This window comes from Stegodyphus dumicola, chromosome 10 (assembly GCF_044657685.1).
Source record: "Stegodyphus dumicola isolate Sdum_Otavi_A_Nest chromosome 10, ASM4465768v1".
Taxonomy (NCBI): domain Eukaryota; kingdom Metazoa; phylum Arthropoda; class Arachnida; order Araneae; family Eresidae; genus Stegodyphus; species Stegodyphus dumicola.
In genome coordinates this window covers 170,182,171-170,194,608 of record NC_140777.1, presented here as the reverse complement: position 1 = coordinate 170,194,608, position 12,438 = coordinate 170,182,171, and the positions used below count along the sequence as shown (strand labels likewise).

Genomic DNA, 12,438 nt, shown 5'->3' with positions numbered 1-12,438 from the left:
ATCTCCAACACTTTGGATGGAAAGTGTGCAGTATCTCCAACACTTTGGATGAAAGTAAAGATGACATTTTATGGAATGACGGAGATTTTTAAGATACCAATTCACATTACAGCAATGATACTGATACCTTCAGTGAAAATTATTTATTATGGTTTATCTTATTTGAAGTTTTTGTCAAAATTTTCATAAAGATTATTAGTTAATTTTATGTCTAAAAATATTACCATAATAAGTAAAATGACTTTTTCTGTATGCAACTAACAAAAAGACTATTTATCACACAGCACAAAATCTGGAAACATCTGGTAAGTTACCAATTTTATTATAATATATATCTGCTTAATCTTTGGATTATGGTGACTTGGTGATTTTTTTGGCGAAAATTTGACGGCCAACCCTGCTACAGCAACCTGCTAGTTTTTTTTTTTTTCTGGGCGCCATTTTGTTTTCACGAAGTAAAGGCATGTTTTTTTTTTTTTTCCCCCCCTCAACATTTTTTTCCAACAATCTGCTAGCCGAATTGGGCTTATTCTAGAACTTTTATGGAACAAAAGTGCTTAATCATGATGAAGATTAGGTGCGAAATTGGGAGAAAGTGCAGAATCGCCCACTGCTTGCCGCGTATTTAAGAATTGCACACACACGGTATCATCCATGTATACGTCGACCCATTTTCACTTAAAAAAACATCCCAGAATTGCATAAAAATGGCATTGAGCACACTCTTGACTTTATCCATGTACACTGCTAAAGTCCTAGCTAGTAACCTTCATCGCCTTACCAAAACTACCTGTTACCATATTCCAAAGATTAGCCATATATATTTTTATACCAGCAATGTTTTAACATTAGAGAGTGCAAAATATTGTGTAGTATACTTCCCTACATAATAGTCGCACCTAGACTATCACAATGAAAAATTGGCAAGGAAAAATGCATAAACTATACCAGTAAACATAACCTATACCAGTATACCAGTAAACATCTCCTATACCAGTAAACATTATAGTGTCTGTGTGACAAAGGGGCTCTCAAAACACATGGCAAGCTAAAAGTCCTATCATGAGGATGGCGGCAGAGAAAGAAGAGTGGGAGACTCTTCGACTGCCAAATAGGGTGTTCTCTCTCAGAACTGAGGTAGAACTGCACAGTTAGTGCAGTTAACTATACCTGTAAGACTTTAATGGTGAAATTTTGGTGTTTTGTTCACTTTGATTAGCATCTTTACTATTGGGAAAAAAATATTATGGGGAACGAACATGGCCTGTGTTCTTTCGGCACTTGTTAGTTATAGCAACCTTAGCAAGAAACAGGAAATGTTACATTTTAGGCTTAGTGAGAAACCAATGTTTACCGACACATAAAGAATTCCTTCAGTGTTACAGTAAATTATGCAGTATACATATACAGAAGTAATACAATATAATTTTGTTTGTTAAAAATGATTTTTTTTTTTTTTTTTTTTTTTTAAATGTGGCAAAGCAGTTTGGAGAGGGAATAACAGATAAACACAGTTTCAAATGCAGAAAACAGCAATTACGAATGAAATAAATATGAATTAAAATTTACATTTGGTTTGTTTCTTGATCTGAAAACAATTTTAATACACTGTGGAAAGGCAGAATAAAGGATCATGGTACTATTATACTTCCTATACCATATAAATTTGTCAAAAAAGGATCCATATTAATTTAAAACCTGTTAATGATCACACAGTACAAAGTCTGACATCCAATATCTGGAATGATCTAATACCTGGACCTCCTGACTAAAAGCAATTTTATTTTTTTCCTTTTAGAATTTTTTGACGAAAAGGGAGAAAATTTCAAAGCAGCATATGCTTAATACTTCACACATGCACAAAAGACATTTTGTCATAACAAAGACATGCAGAAGGACCTTTAATAAGAAAGTACCACATTCTTCAAGCCCCAGACTGTAATTAAATTTCTCATGAAAAGTAGAATACCTATGAAGCAGTTACCAAAGTTTCAGAATACGTCAAATTCCATCAGGCATGCACATAAATAATTATTCAGGTGATAATGCACATAATAAATACTCAGTTTCCAACATCGCCATTTTCATACGTGCTCTTTTTGCTGTACTGCAAATTCCAACGGCTTTTATAGAAAAATTATAACTATTTTTTCTCTTAAAGACAATTTTAAAATTTGTGCTTGTGGGATTTTCCTATAATAGAAAAAACAGAGATTAAATTTCTGTGGGAACACAATATTTTGCCCCAAACTGGCAAATGAATAATGGATTGAATCTTTTTCAAAAGTGATCACTACAGAATTTCCATCACAACAAAAATCCATTTGTAACTAGGTTTACTGCTTGTATTTTGGAATAAATGTACAGTTGAAATGTAAAATATGTGTGTATGTAACATATATTTTTTTTTAGGGAAAAAGGGTATTTTTCCGTTTTACCGGCGCAGGCGATAGAGGCGTAGGCAATAATGGTACAACTGATGCCAAATGGAATATCCTCGCTGATAACCTTTTACGCCTTATTTTCAAAACAAGTCGCAGCCATTTCTCATCAGATTGAATGTTTCTTTCAATACTGGCACACAATTATATAGAATTTTTACTAGATAATTCAGTTTTATGCTATAAGGCCATTTGCAGTAATTAAGTCAATTAGGATGAAATCACACCGCTCACCCGAAGGCAAAAATATATAAAAGGCAAAGTCATGGGTTAAATTCGTCAAGTCTAATGAGAATGCACTAGCGAAGTAAAGCACTGTGGTTTTACATAATTTCTGAGTAAGTTATTCATATAAATTGAAATAATTCTTGCATTTAAGCTTGCATTCCAAATTAAGATTTAGCTTGAAATTAATAAATTAATTACTGAGAGAATTAGATTTTTGTAGCTTAGTTTACGTGAGATGGGATCATGTTATATAAACCGGCAAATCAGGATGTTGAACCATGAAAGCATAGTAAATTCTCAAATTAAAATGCCTTTTTACAAATTTATTGTCTTTATTTATTGGCGTTTTACAAAATTTTAAACATTAAAATATAATGCCTTCAAAATAAAAAAATCTTAGAACTAACATTTGTTATGTGTATGCTGTATGCTGTCGTCAATAATGAGATTTGCGCCGGCGAAACAGAAAAGTGCCAAAAAAAGTAATTGTTCTTTTTTCCATAAAATTCGCCAAACTACGTCAATAACTGTATTGTTGGTTGTGATAATATGTAAATACCATGAAATGCCATGTTAACTAATGGAAAGCTAAAGGATGCTGCAAGGTATTATCTCCCTCCTTTCTGCATGCCTTCGTGATGTAATGGTAGCACATTCGGTACATATCGAGAGGTCCAGGTTAGAGGTTAGAGGTTAGAGTCTCAGTGAGGGCAATGCTCATTTTTCACGTATTCTTCCTGAAAAAAAAATTCTAACAACTTTACAATGTATACAAAAATGACCATATTGATGTTCGTAATGTCTGCAGATGGCTGTGACGCTTCAAGTCTGGTGAAACAAACATTATGATCATCCCAGAAGCTTTATGTGATTGCCGCAAAGCTTCTACAGCTTATCTGCCTAAGGAAAGCCATGCCTTCACAGAGGTCTTTCTAAGGCAAACTGGCTCATATACACTTTATACAGTCCAAAGTCTTTAATCTGGACTCATTGGGACTTCAGCGATTCCGGATTATAGATCATCAATTTAAATCTGGTAAGATGGCATGCAGAAATTAGAAAATTAAAAGTATGAAACCGTAATTTATGAAATAAAGAGCAATTATGATCTAAAGGGTATCAAAATTTTTTAAAAAAAGCTTAATATTTATTTGTTTACTTTATTAAACATTTCCTTCAACGCGTGCATGCGTAAAGCATACATTACGCATAGTCGAAATTAGAAAATTGCAACCAGAAAACTATTTGATGTGTATTCGTGATATTTATAATGACAAGGAATTTGGGTTAATCTTTGGATTATGGTAACTTGGCGATTTTTTGGCGACCAACCCTGCTACAGCAACCTGCTAGTTTTTGTTGGATGCCATTTTGTTCTCACGAAGTAAAGGCTTTTTTGGTTGATCTTTGGATTATGGTAACTTGGCGATTTTTTGGCGACCAACTTTGCTACAGCAACCCTCTATTTTTTTTTTTTTTGCCGCCATTTTGTCTTCACGAAATAAAGACATGTTTCTTTTCTTTTTATTTACTGAACACTTTTTCCAACAATCTACTAGCAGAATTATACTTATGCTAGAAATTTTATGTAACAAAACTGCTTAATCATGACAAATATTAACTGCAAAATTGGGAAAAAGTGCACAATCGCAAACTCCTTGCGCGTTTTTCAGAATAGCACATACACATAAACCATTTACACGTCGACTTAATTTTATTTAAAAAAAAATCCCAGAATTGCACAAAAATGGCATTGCACACACTCTTAACTTTATCCATCTACACTGCTATTTTCTCATAAATTACAAAAATGTGCATGAAAATGCAAAAAAATTCTGTGAATCATTAAACTCGGTAAAAAGCACATATATGAAATTACCTGATCGCGAAAAAGTATATACCCTTTCCAAAGATGAACATTTCCACGTATAAAATAAATAAAATATCCAAAAACTTTCACCTCTAAATTATCTATTATATTATAAACGTCACCAAAGAATTTCTACCGCAAACATTACAAATGGTTACAAATACTTAGTATCAAATATTTAAATTATTTCCATGCATGTTTACTTCAACTGAAACGTATACCAAATTCCTACAAACATAAAATTCACAAAATAACTATCATTTAATTAAAATATCACTAAACCATGTACACGTCGACTTATTTTTACTTAAAAAAACATTCCAGAATTGCACAAAAATGGCATTGCGCACGCTCTTCACTATATCCATGCACACTGCTTTTTTCTCATAAATTAGAAATATTTCACGAAAATGCATGAAAATTTTGTAAATCTTTAAATCCGGTAAAAAGAACATATATGAAATTACCTGATCTCGAAAAAGTATATACCCTTTCCAAAGATGAACATTTCACCTATAAAATAAATAAAATATCCAAAACCTTTTACCTCTAAATTATCTATTATAAACGTCACCAACGAATTCATACCTCAAACATTACAAATACTTAGTGTCAAATATTTAAATTATTTCCATGCATGTTTACTTCCACTGAAACGTATACCAAATTCCTAAAAACATATAATTCACAAAATAACTATCATTTAATTAAAATATAATTAAATTCAAAAACACTACTTAAAATATAAAAATCATTGCTAATAACAATTTTCCAATAATACCATATTATTTTATTTACTCCTTACATTTAGAACAATGCATAAAAATAATATCCTCAAATAATTAAAAATACTAACTTACCTAATCTTCAGAATCTTGATTACGTGTCCGATAAACTTTTCTTATTTCCTCTACTAAATAAAAAGCAAGCGTATGCGCGCCTGTTTCAGTATCTTTAAAATCATATTTATAGTTCACAGCAAGGTACCAGGTGAAATAAATAACTTAATAAAACATCTTTACTTCTATCTCGCACAGCCTTAAAAAAACACTTATTACTACCCCTTTCAATCCCACTAAATACCCATTTCGAATTCACTTTAGTTACGGCCATGGGATCCAAAAATTAACGAACACCGTTTCACACAACAGAGAAAAAAGCTAAATACAAAATTTCCATATTTTTCCCGATTTCCCCCTTTTCCGATTAAAGAACTGTAATTCGTCCATTAATGTCACATGACATATCTCATGATCTCTCATTTCCCTCACACAAATGCGTAATCGGAACTGAGTACTTCTCACATTATAACCAAAGTCCTAGGTAGTAACCTTTATCGCCTCTAAAATGTCGCCAAACTACCAGTTACCATATTCCAAAGATGAGCCGCTTTTTTTTTTTTTTTGTTAACTCAACGTTTTTTCCAACAATTTGCTAACCGAATTACGCTTATGCTAGAACTTTTATGGAACAAAAGTGCTTAATCATGACGAAGATTAGGAGAAAGTACAGAATCGCAAACAGCTTGCCGCGTTTTTAAGAATTGCACATACACGGTATCCATGTACACGTCGACCTATTTTCACTTAAAAAAACATCCCAGACTTGCACAAAAATGGCATTGCGCTCACTCTTCACTTTATCCATGTACACTGCTAAAGTCCTAGCTAGTAACCTTTATCGCCTTAGCAAAATGTTGCCAAACTACCTGTTACCATATTCCAAAGATTAGCCGGAATTTGATTTAAATCATATCAAAGACAGAGCACATCGAAATGAAATACTACATTTAGTAAGGAATTATAAGCCGAATAAAATAAAAACATCTGCCCTGAAGATGAGGATAGTGCTGACAGATCAACTTCCAGTTCATTGCGCTGCTACGTTCGACCCCCCCCCCGCAAAGCAGCGTGAAATTGATAAACAGATTTGGAATGGTTAGAGAAACAAAGGATATGCCTTTTTTCACCTTTTTTGCAGCAATTCCACTTTTTGTTTGATGGACATCGAAACATGCTTTTGCTTTGTAGATCCTTTGGCAGCTCCAGAATCGGAAACTCTTTTTGACATAATCGAAAGTTCAAGCTTTTTATAGAATTGCTCTAACAGTCTGCAAGAAATAATAAGCCGGATCCAATTAGAAGATTAAGGAACAACGTAATCTGCAACATTAACTGAAATAATTTTAGCCTAGCTTATACTGTCTGTTATACATTAAACGCACATGCATAAACGCATGTGCAGAAAGTTTGTAGCTAGATCATTCCGCATTATGGACGTCTGGATTAAAGACTTTGTACTGTATATGGGAAAAACCATGAAAATGCCCATTCGTGGGATTTGAACCGTGAACGGAACTACCAGTGTTCAGCAACTTAAAGCTTGGCTACTGGTGGGCTGATCATCCCAGACGCAGATCTCAGTTAATGGGAATGGATGCAACTTGGAATAGATTAATTAATAAATTATTTGAATATCTCCATCTATGAAATAATGCAAATCTTATATACTTTCATGGTCTCTTCAGGCAGATTATAATTACTCCAAAACAACTGAAAACATTTTTATAAATTATCTAACCAAGTAAAAAAAGATACTTATAAATTATCGGAACTACCTTGACACAATTTGGCAAACTTTAGGAATGAAAAGAACAAATTACTTTTATTGCAAAAAGTTATACATTACATACATACATATGTTTCAGTTATTTACTCACTCTAAAAGGTAATCCGTAAACCTAGTTACAAACAGATTTTTGTTTTTGCTGTGGTGAAAATTTCATAGCAATTGTTTTCAGAATTTAAAGCTTTAGTGATTTCAGCAAAATAATGAATTCTTACAGAAATTTCATTGCTCTTTCTTCTATTATAGGAAAATCCTACAAGCACAAACTCTAAAATTGTTCAAAACAAAAAATAACCATAACTTTTCTATAAAAGCTGTTGGAACTTGGAATACAACAAAAAGAACACATAACTGAGTATGTGAATGGTTACCTGAATAACTGTTATGTACCTTTTGTGATATCTACTAAGGTGGTTGCAATAATATGTTTACACCGTATAAAATAACATGGACATATTTTAACAGATTTTAAAAACTACTTGTAAAATTAGAGTGGATTTAAGGGTGTCCCTTGGATTATCGCTAAGTTGTTTCATTTATGGTAACCCGAATAGTTGAATGCTATGGAAACCCTATTATGACATAAATGGTCATGTGATTAAAGTGAATTTGAATGATGGGAAAAGATTTGGAAAGGCTTGTTTGTGTGTCGAATTTGAGATAAGAAGTACGTTGTTATTTTGTGGTTTACATGGTAAAATGGCTGAATGTAATTTGAAGTTTCTATACAATTTGGAATGAAAGGAAAAAAAAAAAAAGCATTCATTGACTGGTGTGTAAATGAAGGTTTACTTAGTAGCCATTACAAGTGCCCTGTTTGTAGGAAGGAAATGCGTATGGTCGAACGTCAGAGGATATTTTCAACTTATTTTTGAGAATTTATGTGGCAACACCAGTATACAGACTCTAGTTCAGATAATTTTAGTAAGTTTTGGGATGCTATTAAGGAATTTTGTTTGACGGAAGACATGGAAATTTGTAAATAAGGAAAGTGGATATTTTCTTTGTGTAGTGCTAAGATGAACTTCCTTTCTTATGTTATTTCATTGTTTGAGTTAAAATGTAGTTTATTGAGATTATATATATTTTTTGTTGGCTGCTCCTTTGACTTTTTAAGTGTATATAGATCGATGTGCACATGGACAATGTCAAGGGAGTGTGCAATGTGCAATTCTCTGAATTTTTTTTTTTTTTGCATGAAAATAGGTTGATGTGTACATGGATACTGAGTTTGTGCAATTCTTAGACTTGTTATTTTGGATTTGTGTAACACAAAGCCAAAATTAAAAGAATTGCATAAAACCAAAAATTTTTTACGAGCTGTTCTTTCATTTAATACACTTAAACAATTACTTTTAACTAATTTAACGTACTGCTGAAATTCTTTTATTCTTACTCTATTTCAGGGAGGGAGGCCATTCTTTTCACTGTTTTCAAGTGCAGTTACAAGAAAAATGTCTCTTTCAAATTTATATATTTATTTAAAAAATCCAGTTATATTTCTGATTTATGTAAAGTACAGCACCAGAAATTTCTGTATTGTAAAATCATTTTATAATTTTTAAACATTTATACATTCAAGTAAAAAGCATATCATTCACTGAAAATCCATACTACATACTGAAAGTTTTCTTACCATCATAATGGCAATTCCTCTCTCTCACATAGCAATCAAGCAAGTATTCAATGCTCTGCGGTTTCTAAAATAAATTTTTCACGTCAGTAACTTGAAAGAACTTATTACTTTTGGCAGAAATTACAATATAATACATAAATATCATTACCATAATGGAAGCCCTCGTGAATTAGACAGCAGCTTATTAGCGTTAGTAACAAATATTAACAATAAAACTTCACAGTTCACTTCAAATCACTCAACTCACAAAGATAATAAAAATCTCCACAGATTCACTTTCAGCGCGCAACTTTTGCGCTTCGTACGAAAAAATCTAGTTTTTAAAATGAAAATGAAAGTGAACAGCAATAACAGCGTTCTTCTTCTTCTTCTTGAAGCTTGGCTTGCCTTTGGCGTCTTTTATGCTCCAACTCAAATATAATGTTAATTACATGTTAAACCACAAGGACGCATTCCCACCAATTCAGAGGAGAACGTCTGTCCGAAGACCAAACCCTTACACTAAAAGTGCTTACGAATTCTTTAGGATGTATTTGATGACAAATTTGCCTAGGAAATAATATTTCCAAGGTTTCTTATTACAATGTTTTAAAAGATCAGCTAAGAGGTCAATATTGCTGATTTTCATCTTCTTGAGCATAATGTTTCTGGCGCTATCGTATATAACAGGCTCCTATGTATATAACAGGCTGAATCATCAGGCATTCAGGATTCCAAATGCGAGTATTAATGGAGACTGCACAGTTAGAGGTGCAACAATTTCTTGTGCTTTTTTGTGTAAAATAGGCGGATGTGCAGCTATTAATTGCTCAAATCATTCGCGGAAAGGTCATATATTGGTAAAATTTCCTAAAAATGAAGAAAGAAGAAAAATATGGGTAAAGAATTGCCGAAGAGAGAATTGAAAACCTAGTCCAGGCGCTCAACTTTCCTTAGTAAATATAATATTATTTATTTACGTCTTCATTTAGAGTTTATATTTTCTCCGATGTTTATAATGTGCAAGTAAAGTGAAATTCTTGTGTGCAATAACATAAGTATCTGCTAATTTCTGTCATAGTAACTATAATTAAATTAGTATAGGGTTAATGTACCCGTCGCCCAGAGTCGTAGCTAGGGTTTTCAGTGCCCAGGGACAACTGAAGATTTCGCGTCCCCTACTGCTTGCCAAGGATGGAAAACATTTAATTCTTAACTGTCGTAACATCAGTTTGGCGCCCCTTGGATTCTGCGCCTGAGGACAGATGCCCCCTTGCTCTCGTCTAGCTACGCCCCTGCCGTCGCCAAATATCGCCAATAATTATGTTTTGAATGTGGAAAAGAAATTTCTCTTCTAATTTAAAGCGCAGATTTTGTCTTCCTGTGCTAATTGTGGAATTTATACTAATGTAATATGAAAAGCCCTATATGAGCCTTATAGAGGAGCTTTATATCGTACTTTCTGCAGTGAATGACTGCATGTTCTGTACTGTCAATCATATAACATGAGTCACAAAATAGCGAATTCGCTCTATAATACCTATAGAACAGTTGATTCATGTCCAACATTTTCAATCTAATTTTACTGATTACTACTTCCATTTTCCAATCGATGTTTAATTCTAGTGAACATTACAGTAGCTGAATCTGCGGCCGGTTTAAGAAGTCCACCAGCTGTCGACATGCTCTCGATGAACCTACACGCATCCTCTGCTGAAAGATCCCCCGAGTTATTCATATTTCTTCTTTTCGCAACTTTATCCTCTCTTTCATTGAACCCTATACCCTTATGACCAGAAACCCAGATGGCTGTGAGGTGATGGAAAGACTTAATCCGCTCGAAGAGCTTAAGAATGAGAGAGTTGGATCTTCTATGAACACAGCTCAACGCGCTGACTACAGATTTTCTATCTGTAAGAATAGCAATTTTATCGTTAGGATTCAGTTTCTCAAGGAGCTTACAAAGGGCCCAAGCCTCAGCTGAAAAGATGGAGCGTCTATTGTCTATGCGCTGACTGACAATCACTGCGGTACGATCTACAGCCGCAATGCCAATTCCGGTATCAGACTTAATAACAGCGTTATATGGGAAGTTCCACAAATGCCGCCCTTCCCCCCCATACAGCAATTTTTACTGTTCCTGCTAATTTTTTTGTTAATGTCCAGATTTATTTAGGATTTTGGAGTAACTTTTCTAGGGTAAAAAATTGCAATTCAACTGTTACATCCTTAGGTAAGAAATGAAATTCCACAAACTTTTTCTTAAAGAATTATTTAGAATATTTCCTTTATTATTTATTTCCTCAAAAGAATTTATAGTTTTTATTATTTTATTTATTGTTTTTTAAAGAATTATTTTATATTTTATGCAAGTTTTTAAGGCTGTGTCTACCCGTCCGACGTAAGTCCGTTACATGCAAGATCAGTAAACTACTTCTTATAGGATATTTTAGAATTGCAATAACGCAACAACAAACGCTGACGGTTCACGGAAGTTAGCGGGTGTCACGTAGCCGGTGGCAACGATACGTCACAAACCGCTTGTCTGGATTTTTATAATTGGATATTTTTCATTTTTTTATGTATAATTTCGACAGAGTTTAATCTAAAAAGTCCTTCTGTTGCTTCAGACGTAGACAAACACCTGACGATTGTAAGAATATACTAACGCGAGCTGCTGGCTTGTCCGATGGTAAAAACAGAAGGTTGACCAGCGGGTCATTGTTATTAGTAATTGCTCCCCTCCCACCCCATGAAGAAGCTGCCTTAATTTGTGTTTCGGTGAAACATTTTCGCATAATTGACTGAGAATTAATCTGAGTGTTGAAATATTATAACAAACCGTTGTCAGGAGGGTAGCCAGGGGTTTGTCTTGGGCGACCGGGCACCCTCCCCCTTCACCACTGCCTGTGCTTAAAAAAAGGGCTAAAGAATCCGGGGTACTTAATTTTAAGATTTGCTACTTATTATCTATATATTGCGCAAAAGAGAAACACAGTAAAATAATTTTGAGTGACCGTTTTTTGCATTCAGTTAGTGCGTTTTTCGAATTTCAGTTAAGTCAATAAATGTAGCAAAAATATTATACTTTTTTTTAATAATATAGACAGAATGTCAACTTCGATGCTTTCAATGCAACGAATTCTTTGTTTCCTTAGTCATCTAGCAATTTAAATTCTTTTTATTTAAAATGATATCATAGCGTAGTTGTTAAATGCGCAGATAGTTCATTCACTGCCAAGTATTTTATTTTATTTTATTACTAGCCCAAAGGAGAAAATGGCTCAGAGGTGCTATTAATTTCATTTTGGCACTTTGCGTTGGCTCACTATAGACGGCGTTTCACTTTCAAATTGTTGGCACCAAATATTAGAGCCCTGCATTACATTTAAAGAAATTAAATAACGAAAAATCTGCATTAATATATGTATGCTTCTCTCATTGTGAAAAAACAACTGTACCTAGAGACAGCCAATTTTGAATAACGGAGTCCCCGACTAGAATATGGGCATCTGGAAGACTAAATTTGAAATTTGGAAAATGTTTTATTATCTATTTCGCATTTTGTAAAACTTTAATGACTTTTTGATTAACAAACTCAACGATTCCCAAGCGAGGAATACAAAACTGTACAAAAAAAAAAAAAAAAAAAAAAA

At 33.4% G+C, this 12,438-nt stretch overlaps 1 protein-coding gene across 2 annotated transcripts in view; it reads right to left on the bottom strand.

The window, feature by feature from the left end:
* LOC118190420 (uncharacterized) overlaps positions 1–9,131 on the bottom strand; it is a 75,048-nt gene extending 65,917 nt beyond the window's left edge. The window contains exons 1-2 of one of the 2 annotated variants that reach the window (XM_085825864.1): positions 8,952–9,131; positions 8,804–8,867 (exon numbers count right to left, since the gene is read on the bottom strand). In XM_085825864.1, the coding sequence (XP_085681990.1) occupies positions 8,804–8,867; positions 8,952–8,954 (67 nt within the window). In that variant the 5' untranslated portion in view covers positions 8,955–9,131. The remainder of the gene's footprint in view (positions 1–8,803; positions 8,868–8,951) is intronic. The other variant, XM_085825865.1, reaches the window with a different exon arrangement.
* Positions 9,132–12,438: the final 3,307 nt, after the last annotated feature.